At 37.3% G+C, this 12908-nt stretch overlaps 1 protein-coding gene across 1 annotated transcript in view; it reads right to left on the minus strand.

Annotated features, from left to right (window-relative positions):
- Nucleotides 1–959: 959 nt before the first annotated feature.
- BTBD9 (BTB domain containing 9) overlaps nt 960–12908 on the minus strand; it is a 118219-nt gene continuing 106270 nt past the window's right edge. Inside the window, exon 12 of the mRNA XM_032102731.1 lies at nt 960–10297. Coding sequence (XP_031958622.1) covers nt 10193–10297 — 105 coding nt within the window. The 3' untranslated portion in view covers nt 960–10192. The remainder of the gene's footprint in view (nt 10298–12908) is intronic.

The following is a 12908-nucleotide window of genomic DNA, read 5'->3' on the forward strand; positions in this document are numbered from 1 at the left end:
ATTTATGGCATTCTGAAGCTTGTGCTTCAGAATCTACACATCTGCTTTTTAAAATGAACAGGAGGATCTGACACTTAAAAAGCTCATTTTTATTCTCAAAATCTAATAATAACTGTCAGCCATATTTACTACTGTATGACTAATCAAGACACAAAAGAAATTTGATTTAATGACATTATGGCGTTGTATGGTTTGCTGTGGTACCTCAGCTTGATCTTACAACTTAGTATCATCTTTTTTTGAGTTTGACCTCTCTACTTTCTAGGTAACAAAGGTTATGTACTTTTATGAAGGAAATAGCATGACACAGTTACAAATGTTTAAAAGATGATATGATAGAGGACTGTAGCATTGTTACTGGAGAACAGTCACTGTTTTAGGGCATGAAGTTCTGAAATCCAGGCAAGGCTTACAGAAATTCTGTTTAATAAGTGAGGCTGAAAAGCCAGGAAGATAAAGGTCTAATATTCATGAATCAAACACTCATCACTCCCACCTTTCACGGTAGTCTGATGGAAATCAAGGGGTTTGTCAGCTACAAACCTCTGAAAAAAATTAAGCTTTTTTTTTTTTTTTTTTTGAAAACAGAATCCCAAGTCTCACAATATTTGCCCACATTTTTGTGAAATTAAGTGAAATCCTCATTCATACACTTCATACAGAGAGTGTAGCAGCACATCCTGGTAGCAACACCCAGCAGCTGTTGGTCCAAACATTTGCAGTAGCTTCATGGATGCCCACTGGACTGAAAATCACTATGAAAATCACCAGCATTTCCTCTGTTGATATTAAGACTGTGCCATTATGAGTTAATGTATCAATCATGAGGTTATTGACTTCCTTGCTGTGATGAGAAATCAATACAGTTCTGCCCAGAGTTTTCTATTCACACATGCATATATATATGAGCAGCATCAGACAGGTTCTAACATTATGATAATAAAACTACAGACAAGCAGTTAAGCACAAAAGATCACTTTATTTTTCAAATCACACCTCTCTCATTCTTGAAAAGGTGTACTTCTAGTTATTACTATTTTAAATATACTCTATATTTTCCTGTGAAGTTAAATACTTTGAAGAAGAATCCCCAAAGAAATAAATACAAAGCACAACAGTTTCACTTTATGATTTGCTTTGAGCATTGTCTGGTCCTGCATCCACTCTGGCACTCCGCTGCTCTTTGAAACTGTAAAATCCACAGCCAGCCTTCCTTGTTTGCCACAGCCCTCTGCTTATCAGCTGTTAATACAAACTGTTAATACAAAGCCAGCGCATGCACAAAATAGCTTACAGCAGTTTAATAATTCTAAAACTTTCCTTACAAATACACACATTGCTACTAAGAAATAATTGGGATGCTTCTTTTTCTGGATGCTCATTGAAAATTCCATGTTACAAAATGCTTGTTTGATGATGTGCATGTCTGCTGGTGAAAAGGAAATCAGTACTAACAAGGTTTGCTGGGTTGTTCAATGGATAACTTACAAAACCAGACAATTCCCAAAGTTATCAACTGGATCACTGCAGCACAATCTGAAACCACCATTTTACCTGAAACCTTAACTAGCCCGATGGGTTGGTAATGCATATTTGCTGGAGTATAAAATGACAGTAAAATGTCAGCAAGGTCATCAGAACACACCACGTGGGGTTTATTCTCATAGGATGAGCACAGTCCAGTGCAATAGCACAGATCCTGCAGCCAGGAATGGAGGCCTGATGATGCTGTTTTCTGACCTTGTCACAATAATGGAGAGGTGGAAGCTGTCCAGTGCAGGAGCATCATGTCCCTTCAAAGAGAAAGTTGAAGCACTTCCCGTGCCAGAAGCTGCACTCCTGAAAAGCTTTTCTTGAAAGAGGTATCAGCGAGAGCCTGAACAGGTGTGGCTGGGAATTTATCCCAACTACATGTCTCACCTGGGACAGTATTCCTGAAAATGAAATCAGGGTCTGGCAGGCCGATTTTGCTACACACACATGCACTTAAAGAACATTCAAAGACTATGATAAAGTCTAAAAACTGTAGCTGAAACTCGTACCTGTTCACAACAAAGTCTGAGGTAGTTTAGAACCACTCTATAAGAAAGAAGGAAAGGGATTTAATGCACAAAAATTTCGAGATACCATTATAATTGCTACAGAGAAGGGGAGGTTAACATAGTGTAAAAGGGATTTAAATTACTGTCTGTCAAGAAAGAGGAGCTGCTAACAGAGAATGAGTGAAAAAGTTCACTAAAACATAAACTTCTGTTTAGCCTGGCTCTGAACATTAACATTCACTTAAAAAAGAAAATCAGAGACAATAGTGAAACTGAGCAAAGCAAAAAGGAAAGAACACTTTACAAGAGACTGGACAAGGTTAACAGACATGGTGTCCAAATTGTGAAGTAACACTGTACTTCCCAAAATGAGTCCATGTGCTCAGTGGGGTGTTTGGATCCCTGGACAGCTGAAATACCTTCACAGAGGGACACTGAAAAGTTATGAATTCTTTCAAGATTCACTCTTGATGATGCAGTTTACTTAGAAAAGAACACTCACATACAATTAATGCCTTGGACAATGCCCAACTAGCAAATTGAGCACGTATCTGCTGTATCATGGTGAGAAGGAAATATTTTAGTTTATATTTAAACTTAAGTTACATAAGCCAGCATAAAACCTGACCTACTTCCTAAGTCAACAGTAAACTTCTTACTGATTTTCCTCTTAAGGGTAACAGGTTGTAAACAGATCATGGAAGTACAAGGTGCAAAAGGACTAGTATTTCACACATCCATAGACAGCCAAATTCAAATGTTGCTCACTAGGACTTGACAGGCTAGTGGTAGTTGCCTCTAGAGTCTGATGTGAATGAAAGGGGACAATGATATTTTACTCAGTGTATGACAAAGAGGTAAAAATAAATAATTTTTTATAATTCCTTAATACATCACAATACAGAGGAAAGTTACAGGGAACACCCCAGCAACAGTGATATGATGCTGCATAGAGAGGAGAAGGAGGAACAAGCAAGTTGGGGAAAGCATGCAGGAAAAAGTAAGAGCTGGGAAGATAGGAGACAAACAGAACTAGCTCAGGCCATAAGAACTGTATCTTTGTGTTGCTCTTTCCATAAAAAACTACCAAAGTTTCACTTCCTATGTTCTCTTTTGGCACTCATATTCAGATGAGTGATAGATTCCTTAACAGAATTCCGTAATTTAACAAAAAAAAGCCCATATAGAAACACATCTTTGCAAATAGTCACTTCAACTTGCATAACACATATATTTCCATCGCTATAAATGCACAGATGCAACCATGTAACTCCATACCAGTCTTTCCCCCAAACTTCTCCTTCCAACTCCAGCTCCTGCTTTAAGTGATATTTCTATTCTAATCATCCAAGCCTCATGAGCTTTGTATTATTGCATAAAAACATTCATTTATGTATTTACCTCTCAAAATGAATAAGTGACATGATTCCTGAAACAGATCCAAATCCCACAACACTGACACCCTTTTTATTAAAAATAGCAAAACCAAACTTAGAGAATAACCCAAACAGGATCCTGGCATGTAGAAGCAAAAGAAACCTGCCTCTTTTCTCCAGCAGTGAACCTGCCATGTTTGCTTCAAAAGCCATTTCTCAGCATGACAAATCTCTATGAGAAATTCCTGTGAGGAATCTTACCATCTTTTAGCAACTGAAGGTAACTCAAAAACCCAACAGACGGCTACAGAGGATGCCCAAAAGCCAATTCTGTATGGCCTGACCATGTTTCAAAAGCACAAGCTAATAGTTTTGTGTAAAGACAAAAATTTCTTAACATCTGTGGTTAAACACATTTATTGGATTCTAGGTATTAAGCACAAGTCTCACCACCTAGTGACTATAGCTCAGGAGTACAGTGACAACAGACAGGGGACAGAGACCAAAAATTACATGAATGAAGGAAAGGCGGAATCGAGGTTGTTCAGCCTGCAAAAGGGAAGGCTTTGGGATGACCTGACTGTGGCCTTCCAGTACTTAAAGGGAGCCTACAAGAAATGGAGAGGGACATTTTACAACAACATGTAGTGGCAGGACAAGGGGGAATGGCTTCAAACTGACAGAGAGTAGGTTCAGATGAGGTATTAGGAAGAAATTCTTTACTGTAAGGGTGGTGAGGCACTGGAACAGGTTGCCCAGAGATGTTGTGGATGCCCATCCCTGGAAGCGTTCAAGACCAGCTTGGATGGGGCTCTGAGCAACCTGGTCTAGTGAAATGTGTCTCTGTCATGGCAGGGAGGTGAGAACTCAATGATCTTTGAGGTCCCTTCCAGCCCTGTCATTCTCTGATTCCCTGATTCCTCTCCAGAAAGCAGCTGTGATAACTACTATTCACTTGGACTACACAGCATATCAAACGCTCATCTGAGCAGTAATACTGTCCAACTCACTTGATATTTCAGGACTCAGCTGGTACCTTTTGGACACAGATTTGGTGTAAAAGACCATATAGATTAATTTTGTAAATTCCTCAGACTACTTAATATAATTGACTGAAGTTACTGATGTATATCTGCCAGTTTTCAGGAGTCAGATGATAATTCTGAAAACAATTGTTTTAACTGAGCAGCCACACAGAGAATACATGTGCCAAGATGATAAGTACAAAAAGGATGAGTAAAAGTTCATTTTACCAATAGTGCAGTGATAGCCCAGGGCCTAAAGTAGTAGGAGGCACTGGAGAGGCATGTTTACACCTGTGCAGGGTGATGCCACCACTCATTCAAATTTTTAGTAATCTGAACTTCAATTCCATTACGTTCATGTTAGAGATCAAGTACCATTTTTTCAGAACACTGAGCTGTATTATTGTATGAGGCTGCAAGGAACAGTGTGAGATGTACTTCTCTAATGACTGGCTGTGTGAAAATGTGTAATGCCATGGGTGTACAAAGATCATTCTTCACTCCCACCATTTGGACATACCATAGTAATCAAACACATGCAGTGTGATAAAACTGGTATGTGGTTGCACAGAAAGTCAGTACATTGGCATATGACAGATAACTGTAGTTTCCTCATACTATGCTGCACTTTTTAATTTGGGCTTTATCTTAAAAAAGTTTGCAGAGTGATTTTAAAACTTTTCTTGTAAGCGTTTAAACACAGACCCAGATTCCACCATGGAATGTGAGTAGGACTTTGTCATTACCTCAGCCAAAGCTTTGCAATGAAAGCTTGGGAAGGGCCAAAAAGACCGCAGGGTTTTTTTGAGCAGGTAACGAAAGTCATATGAAGGTTCACTCTGTAAACACTGCAAGCCACGGCAGACAAGGTAGCTAGGAGGAATATCTGTGTTCTTTGAACTGCATCCATCTTTGAGATGAGCACTTAACTTGCTTTATATTGTCTACACCTCACTACAGCCAAGGTGCCAATATTTAACAACTGGACAAAAGCTTTGGACTGGCTCGCTGTACCTTTTTTAGTCATTTGCACCTTTAAAGCAACCAGCATCCTGCCATACCACAACAGCAGCATTTCGCACCTGCCTGGACAGATTTTTTTTATCTTTCTTTTTTTTTCATTTTGGAGCTTTAGAACCTGTTCTAAATTCAAACTAAATTAGCTACCACCTCAACTTAATGCATATATATATATGTGTGTGTGTGTGTGAATATTTAGGCACTCCTAAAACTTGACCCCGGACCTTTACCTCTGTATCCTGAACAGAGCTTTGTGGAGCTTCTACATATATATATATGTATATATATATATATATGAGTTAAGTAGTACAACTGACAACAACAACAATAACCAGTTCAGAGAGAGCTAACAATTCTAACCTAAATAGAACCATTAACTGAGAGATGGGGATGGAAACCAGGCCTCAAGCATCCTCTGGGATCTACAATTATTTCTGAAGCATGGTTTAGTCCTCTGGCAACTGATATAATGAGGCACAAGCCTAAACGTTTACTCTTGGATACATTAACTCTTACAGGCTCTAATCATTTGTTTACTACTCTAGCCACAACAACAAAATTACCAACACATTCACTTGTTTATTTGACAGTACACTAACCCCTGTCAAAATATAAGCCAATTAATATCTTCATAGAGAAATGCAATCTAAAGCATGTGAAATCAAATCTAAGTTCTAATCCCTTATTAAGTGTCTCTGAGTGGGCATCACTTTATAACCAGAACTACGATGACACAACAATCAGACAAGAATGGCATTAACTTTGTCTTCTAATTTTTGTACTGAAAATTTAATTAGACTGAAACAATTACAGACTTCTTTTCTTTTCTTTCATGGAAACCAACTCTCATCAAGTCAGGTACTCAACTGAAAATTCTCTAAAGTTGTCATTAGTAAAGATGAAGATGCATTAAACTGAATTTTTCAGCAATGCTGAGAAAGCACTGAGCTTTTACATGAGTTGTCATAATAAATAAGAAAAACTGATTTTCATGGAGAAAAGAAAAAAATGGAGCTCTGAAAGAAGGAAACTGCAATGAAGAAGAGCTCTTACTCTAACAAAATTAATGATTTCTCCTCTGTACTGTCTTTTAAATTAGACTTGGGTTAACTTCTGTCATTGTAATTCCATTTAACAGCCATTTGAACTTGTTTTAAAGCTGATTGGAAATGGCTTGAAAAGCATCTTGAAAAATGGTAAGCTGCACAATGTTTGCTCACTTCAAAAATTAATTTTCTCAGATAATTATTTTCCCTTGCATTCTGTGAATAAAAACCCTTTTATCTTCTTTTGGAAAAAGTTAACTAAATAAAAAGATTTTAGTAAGACCTTTGTTGAGCTCCACAGGAGTTAAGTCTAAGCCTCAATTCAACCTATGGAAGTAAAACTGAGAAAAGGAGGCCTGGGGAATTTAAAGATCCTGAAGTACCAAATAGAATCAATGATGCCATAGTGTCAGTTCAGTTATTTCCATTATGCAGAACTCTAACAACAGGTCTATTTTGTAGTTTCTGATAAGAAAGCAATGAGTACCTGGTCAGTTCTGCTCTAACCCTGTTGTAAATAGAATATGACTGATTACACAGTTCTGAATAATTACAGTATTTCATCACTCTGATAAACCCTAATACTAAGCTGTTAACAGCACAACTTACTTTCACTGGAAGGAAAAGATAAAAAAGGAAAAAAAACTTCAGAGGAATATACAGCAAATATATCTGAAACTGGGCGTCCATAAACACAGACAGTAATTAGAAAGAATGAGAACATTCACACAAAACCACAAATCAGTTGTGTGTTGTATCTTCCTTTATCACTACTAATACATTGCTGCCACAATGTTTAAGACAAGAGACCTCTTCTAGGCAATACAGGTTTTAGGGGTGTTTGTTGGTGGGCAATATTAGAAGACCCAGCATAGTTCAGCTCTCTGTAAACTTTATTTCTTTAAATAAAGAGGGTAAAGGTTGAAAGTGTGAAGGGCTTGCAGCAGGGCTTGCCTTAAAAGCCTGGGAGCTCAGTGGGCTCACCTTGATGACAGGTTCTCAGAGCAATACTAAATAAAGACTCTGAGAAAGGCCATTGTCACAGAGAAGAAGTCTAATACTAAAAATTGCTATTCACCTGCATGAAGGGACAATTCAAACTTGTTTTTTTTCTTTTTATTGATTTATGGGGGTGGGAAACTGAAGGGTCTATAGGACCTCAGAGTTTTCGCTTTGGGAATATCAGATACCAGGATATGTTCATCCAGATTCTTGGCAGAGAATGAATGTCATGGGAAATAAAGAGACATTTCTGTTCCATAGTGAGTTACAGGACAAGATCAAAAAACGTTCTGTAGGTTATAGTCTACAAGGCTTATTTGTATCATAAAAATTAACTGCATGTCAAGGATTACAAATGGAAAAATACCATTCTTTCTGTGACAGCCTAGACTCAGAACAGATGGCAGAACCTTTTTTGATTTTAGGTTTTTTTTAACATTCTCTACAATGGTGGCTACTAAAAGCTAACAGCTAAGAGGTTATGCCCTTTGCTTATCCACAATTTGAGAAAAGCAGAATTGTTTGATGAAACTGCAAAGAAATGCCACCACTGCCATGCAAGGACTTATCTATGAAAAGCAAGAAATGCCTCAGCCATCTCAGTAGTTCCAGCATGAATTGCAACTGGAAAAGTCTTCTGCTTTGATATTTAAAGGGAAAAAAATTCCAACAGTTTGGACTTATACATAAACAAGAGAGTGGTATCCTCAGTAGCTGGTCTCAATTCTTTCATGCTCCAGAGGCTGTTAAGCCATGAGGTAACCAGCCCTGCAGACTGGGAGGTGCCTGGCACAAGCAGTATCCTGCCTCAGTACTCCAGACTGTCTAAGGCAGCTGTGGCACATGAATTACAAACTCTATACAGCACAGTGGGCATCCATCTCCACCAACAGACATTCACAAGTCAGAACACAGCAGTAGGAAGGAAGGGAACTGTATGCAAATGTCAGAACTAAATTGTAATTTGGCAATGAAAAATAATATTATTGATAAAGCCTAATCAATTTTATTTGAAAGAAAAGGGATGCTTTTCTTATTTGAAATATCCTCTGATTCATTGCTACCACTGATTATATTTCTTCTTGGGTTTAGCACAACTAGTATCCAACAGGGAAATTATTTCAAATTAAGTAGTGTGATAAATTAACATACAATTTGCTCTGTTGATATAGCTCATTTTATCACTATGGTTATGTAAAGGAAAACCATATTTATCCTGCACTAGCTTTGTTTTCTTCTGACAAGGTTATTTATCACCACAGGAAATTCCAAGTTCATAAAACTGGTTAGCTGACATTTCCAATATAATATACTTTGTGTGGAGGAACAACCATCCTAATCAATTTTGCCAATTACATCAGCATTTGTCTTCATACAAAATCTCTTTATCCCATACTGAAAGACCAACATGGAGTTCTTCCTAAAAGTCATGCAGATCTGGAGAGTAAGAGATTACATCATCATCAGTGTAAAAACAGAATAAGCAAAGTTGCAGGCAATGTAATCCAGACACATATGGATGGGTAACGAATTCTGTGACTGTAAAGTAAGAACCAGATCTTTTACAATACAGGCAAAAGCGTCACATTTTATGAAGATCATGAGAAATGTGAATGCATACACAGCCTTTGAATTTTTAGCTCCAGACTGGAAAGAAACTCTTCTTGGAAAAATGTAATTTATCTGCAAATTCTTCTTTTGATATTTGAACAACTGCCTGTAAGTGACCAGGTGGAGTTCCACTTTTCTAAACCAAACATTTTTGATGTTCTGTTGCAAGTTGTCTTAGGCAGGAAAAATTTAAATAATCATCTTCAGGAGTGAAAAAGTACTATTTTCTTCAAGATGGATGTTTGATTTAGGAAGTTCCTTTTGAATGTAGGAAGTGACAATTTTGTACTTTGAAAAGTCAACTAAGGTCAAGATTAATATAGATACATTAATTAGTTTGTTGATATGATGAATGCTTTTCTTGTCATCCCACTGATGAATGAGAGAATTTGCATCTCAGCAGGTAAACGTCTGATACTTCCTTAATCTACTGTACAGCATTTGCTATAGCCAAAAATAAGAAACAAAGTGGAATACAGAATCAAAACGATTTTGAAACAAATTACTAGTTACAAAGGAATATGGGTGAAGAACCACTTTAAAAAATAACATATATTCTGGACTGATGTATTCCATAAACATTTTTTTTTTGCTAATAAAAGCCTGTGGGGAACAAATACTTATTTCATATGCTTTCCATTCTGCTTGAGTAATTTTAGATTTCCACCGTAGCTCTGCCTTTTTTTCCTTCTGTTTTCCTTGCCTTGGTTAGATTAGAGGTAGGGTGTTAATGGGGTACTTGATGAAAATTGAAGAACTATTTCCTCCCCCCTTGGAGACCAGCCTGATTTGAACAAATCGAGGAGAGTGAAACAGTCTCTTCATGTCCTTGGGAAAAAGCCTTTTCCATTTCAATACTTCCAGCTTTCAGACATGGTCCCCTTCATTCACAAAGAAAAGAAAAGGTGCCAGCACAAGAAGGTTCTGAATAATTTCACAGAATGTCAGTGGGGCAGCAAAAGCTCCCTTTCAACCTCCTTTATGGTTGGTGAACATGAGAATGCGAGGTGGATCCATGAAGGGAATGCAGGGAACCAGGTGCTTGCAGCTCCAACAGGGCAAGAAACAAGCTACTGTCCACCAGTCCCCACTTCTGTTGTTGCTACTTCCTTACTACTCTCCTCCTTGTGGGTACTGTTTTGTGCTGGGCACTCAAAATGCACACAGTGAAACACCTGGAGAGAACAAAAAACGAAGATAAAGCAAAACAATTCAATGCTGGCAAAAGCATGAGCAAAGTAAGATGAAGTCTATGTGGAAGTCTGTGTGGAAGTCTATATGGAAGTCTGCAGGCCAGATCAGTGACAAAGTAATCCAACAAAATACATGAGGTCAAAAACATTTACTCATGGGCAATAAACATTAGACAGGGAAAGCACTGGAGCAAGAGGCAGCATTCAAATTATACCAACCTTTACATATGGCACTAAAAATCAGAAAGATGTTTCCAAAGCAGATTGGGATATTTGTAAATGATTTTTCTCTTGGCAAGTAGCAGAAATACCTACTACATACTATTGGATAATAACAACAATTGTATTAATTGTCTTAAACACATGTTATGATCTAATCACTTCCTTAAAAGGCTGGATGTTCATGCACACTAGAAATGAAATTTAAATCATTGCCAACATGATTCTATTTCAAGATTGCCCTCTGCTGTAATAACAGTGGCAGCTCTACAGACATGTCCTGGAGTATGTAGAAAGGCATTCAGAGTGTCCAAGGTGGCTGCTGCTTCATTAGATGAAATATTCTGTTTGAAACAGTGATCATTTTCTGATGATTCAAACAATACCTGGGACTAGTGTACAGGTGACTGTATCTTAGAGTAAGAAGACCATGTGCTTAAGCATTTTTTCCAATTTATTTTCTACTTTACTTACTTCTACTTGTTCTTGAAGAGCCTGGGAGGAGAAGGGGGAGGAACTCTTTAAAATTGTTACAAAACTTCTTTCCATATGATTTCTTATTGCTATGAATTGCACAGCTTTGCCACAATACAAACACTGCTTTAAAATTTGCTACTACATGCATTGTAGTCTTAAAGCTAAAGCTTGATGAATATTAAATCCTGAATTTTAAACTTATTATCTTGTCTTAATTTTGTATACTTTTATGACATCTTCTATTATTCTTCTTGCAAGTAGACCAGGTCTTTAAAGCTCTTCTCACAAACAAAGGTAATCTCTTATAATCTTAACTGCCCTTTCCCAGACCCTTTTAAGTTAATATGGGCAAAATCTAATACATAAACAAGACATGGATATACTACATACTCATACAAGACTACAGAATATTGTATTTTCTATATTTTCTTCAATACAACCTAAAATCCTATTATTCTTTTTGACCATCCCTTCTCAAGTGAACATTGACCAGACATCTGCACTGACATGTTTGCAGTAGCCCCAGGTCTTTTCTGAGGATGTAGCTAGCTAATTTGAATTTTGACAGCATACATAAAACAAATTTAAAAAATCTTCAGTCACTGCTTGGTTTTTTTTTAATCCCCATTATACTTTCTTGTGCCCCTCAGTGTAAGGTTTTTATGCAGATACATAGCAATACATGCTTATATTTCTATATATACACTCCTGCTCACATAAAGATGTACTGCTATGCCTTTATATATATATATATGAACAGATTACAAATCTGCACCCGCACCCACACATAGACACACGTGCACAAAATGGTTTTCCTCTGCATTTCTCCTGTTTTTTCCTAAAGCTGAACTAATTCCTATACTGGCATGAATTCTCTCCATCTGCTACAGTTCTTGAGAAGCCAATTTTTGTATTTAGCTACACTTCTAGAAAAGTCCCCTTTGTACTCATCCCACTCCCATGTTTATAAAGTAACAGCTACTGTAATTTTTTCCAGCTGCACTTTTCAGGATAAGGCCTCGCAGTAAAGAACATTCTCTCATCAGTGCACCTCCATAAGATGCTGCTTTCTTTGAAAGGCAGCACAGAATGGGATGGAGGTCTTTAAGTGAGAAGATTCTGTCTAATGTATCCCATAATAATAATAATGTTTCTCATTTAAAACCTCACTTTACATAGTGATACAGCTTTTTTAAACATAGTGTGGATAGCACTGAAATTTAGCTAGTACTAGTCTAGAAAGAAGTGCACAATTTTAAATTGTGACTTTCATTTTTACCGATTCTTTCATATTAAATTCTTAATGGTCAAAACGTGTGGCATATTGACAAGCCTGTGAATTTAGAACATTATTCTCAGTTACTCTGCCACCTCAGCTTATAAAGAATACTGCATGTGAGAGAAGCCTAAGCCTGAGAAGCACAGTCGAGCCCAGCTGCTTCATCCAGTATCAGATAAATTAAGCATTTCAGAACAGGATCACTAAAACAAACAATCTTGCATGTGCTTCTCTCAAAAGAAAAAGATGACAGTTCAGAATCATCCTATGACCCACATTGTGTCCTACTTCTCATGGGTATTTTAAGAGAGGTCGGACACACAAAGCAGGAAGGCCAAGTGCATATACACTGGCGCGGTAATTTGTAAGATAAAGCTCTCACATCAGCAACTAGGTGTCCTTTCCAGGTCAGTAATACTGAAGAGAAAAAACAAGAGAAAACTTACATAAAGTATCAGGTGACCTGTCTGACAAATAAATGATGACAAGGAGAAATAATTCTTTTCTCTATAAAAGTAGGATGTGTGTAAGCTTGAGAGAACAGAAAGTTACACTTCTATCATGTTCTACTATACCAAAAACTATTCAAACTCCAGGTAAAAAAATTTGTGAACATCA

The sequence above is a fragment of the Corvus moneduloides genome, chromosome 3 (assembly GCF_009650955.1).
Source record: "Corvus moneduloides isolate bCorMon1 chromosome 3, bCorMon1.pri, whole genome shotgun sequence".
Taxonomy (NCBI): domain Eukaryota; kingdom Metazoa; phylum Chordata; class Aves; order Passeriformes; family Corvidae; genus Corvus; species Corvus moneduloides.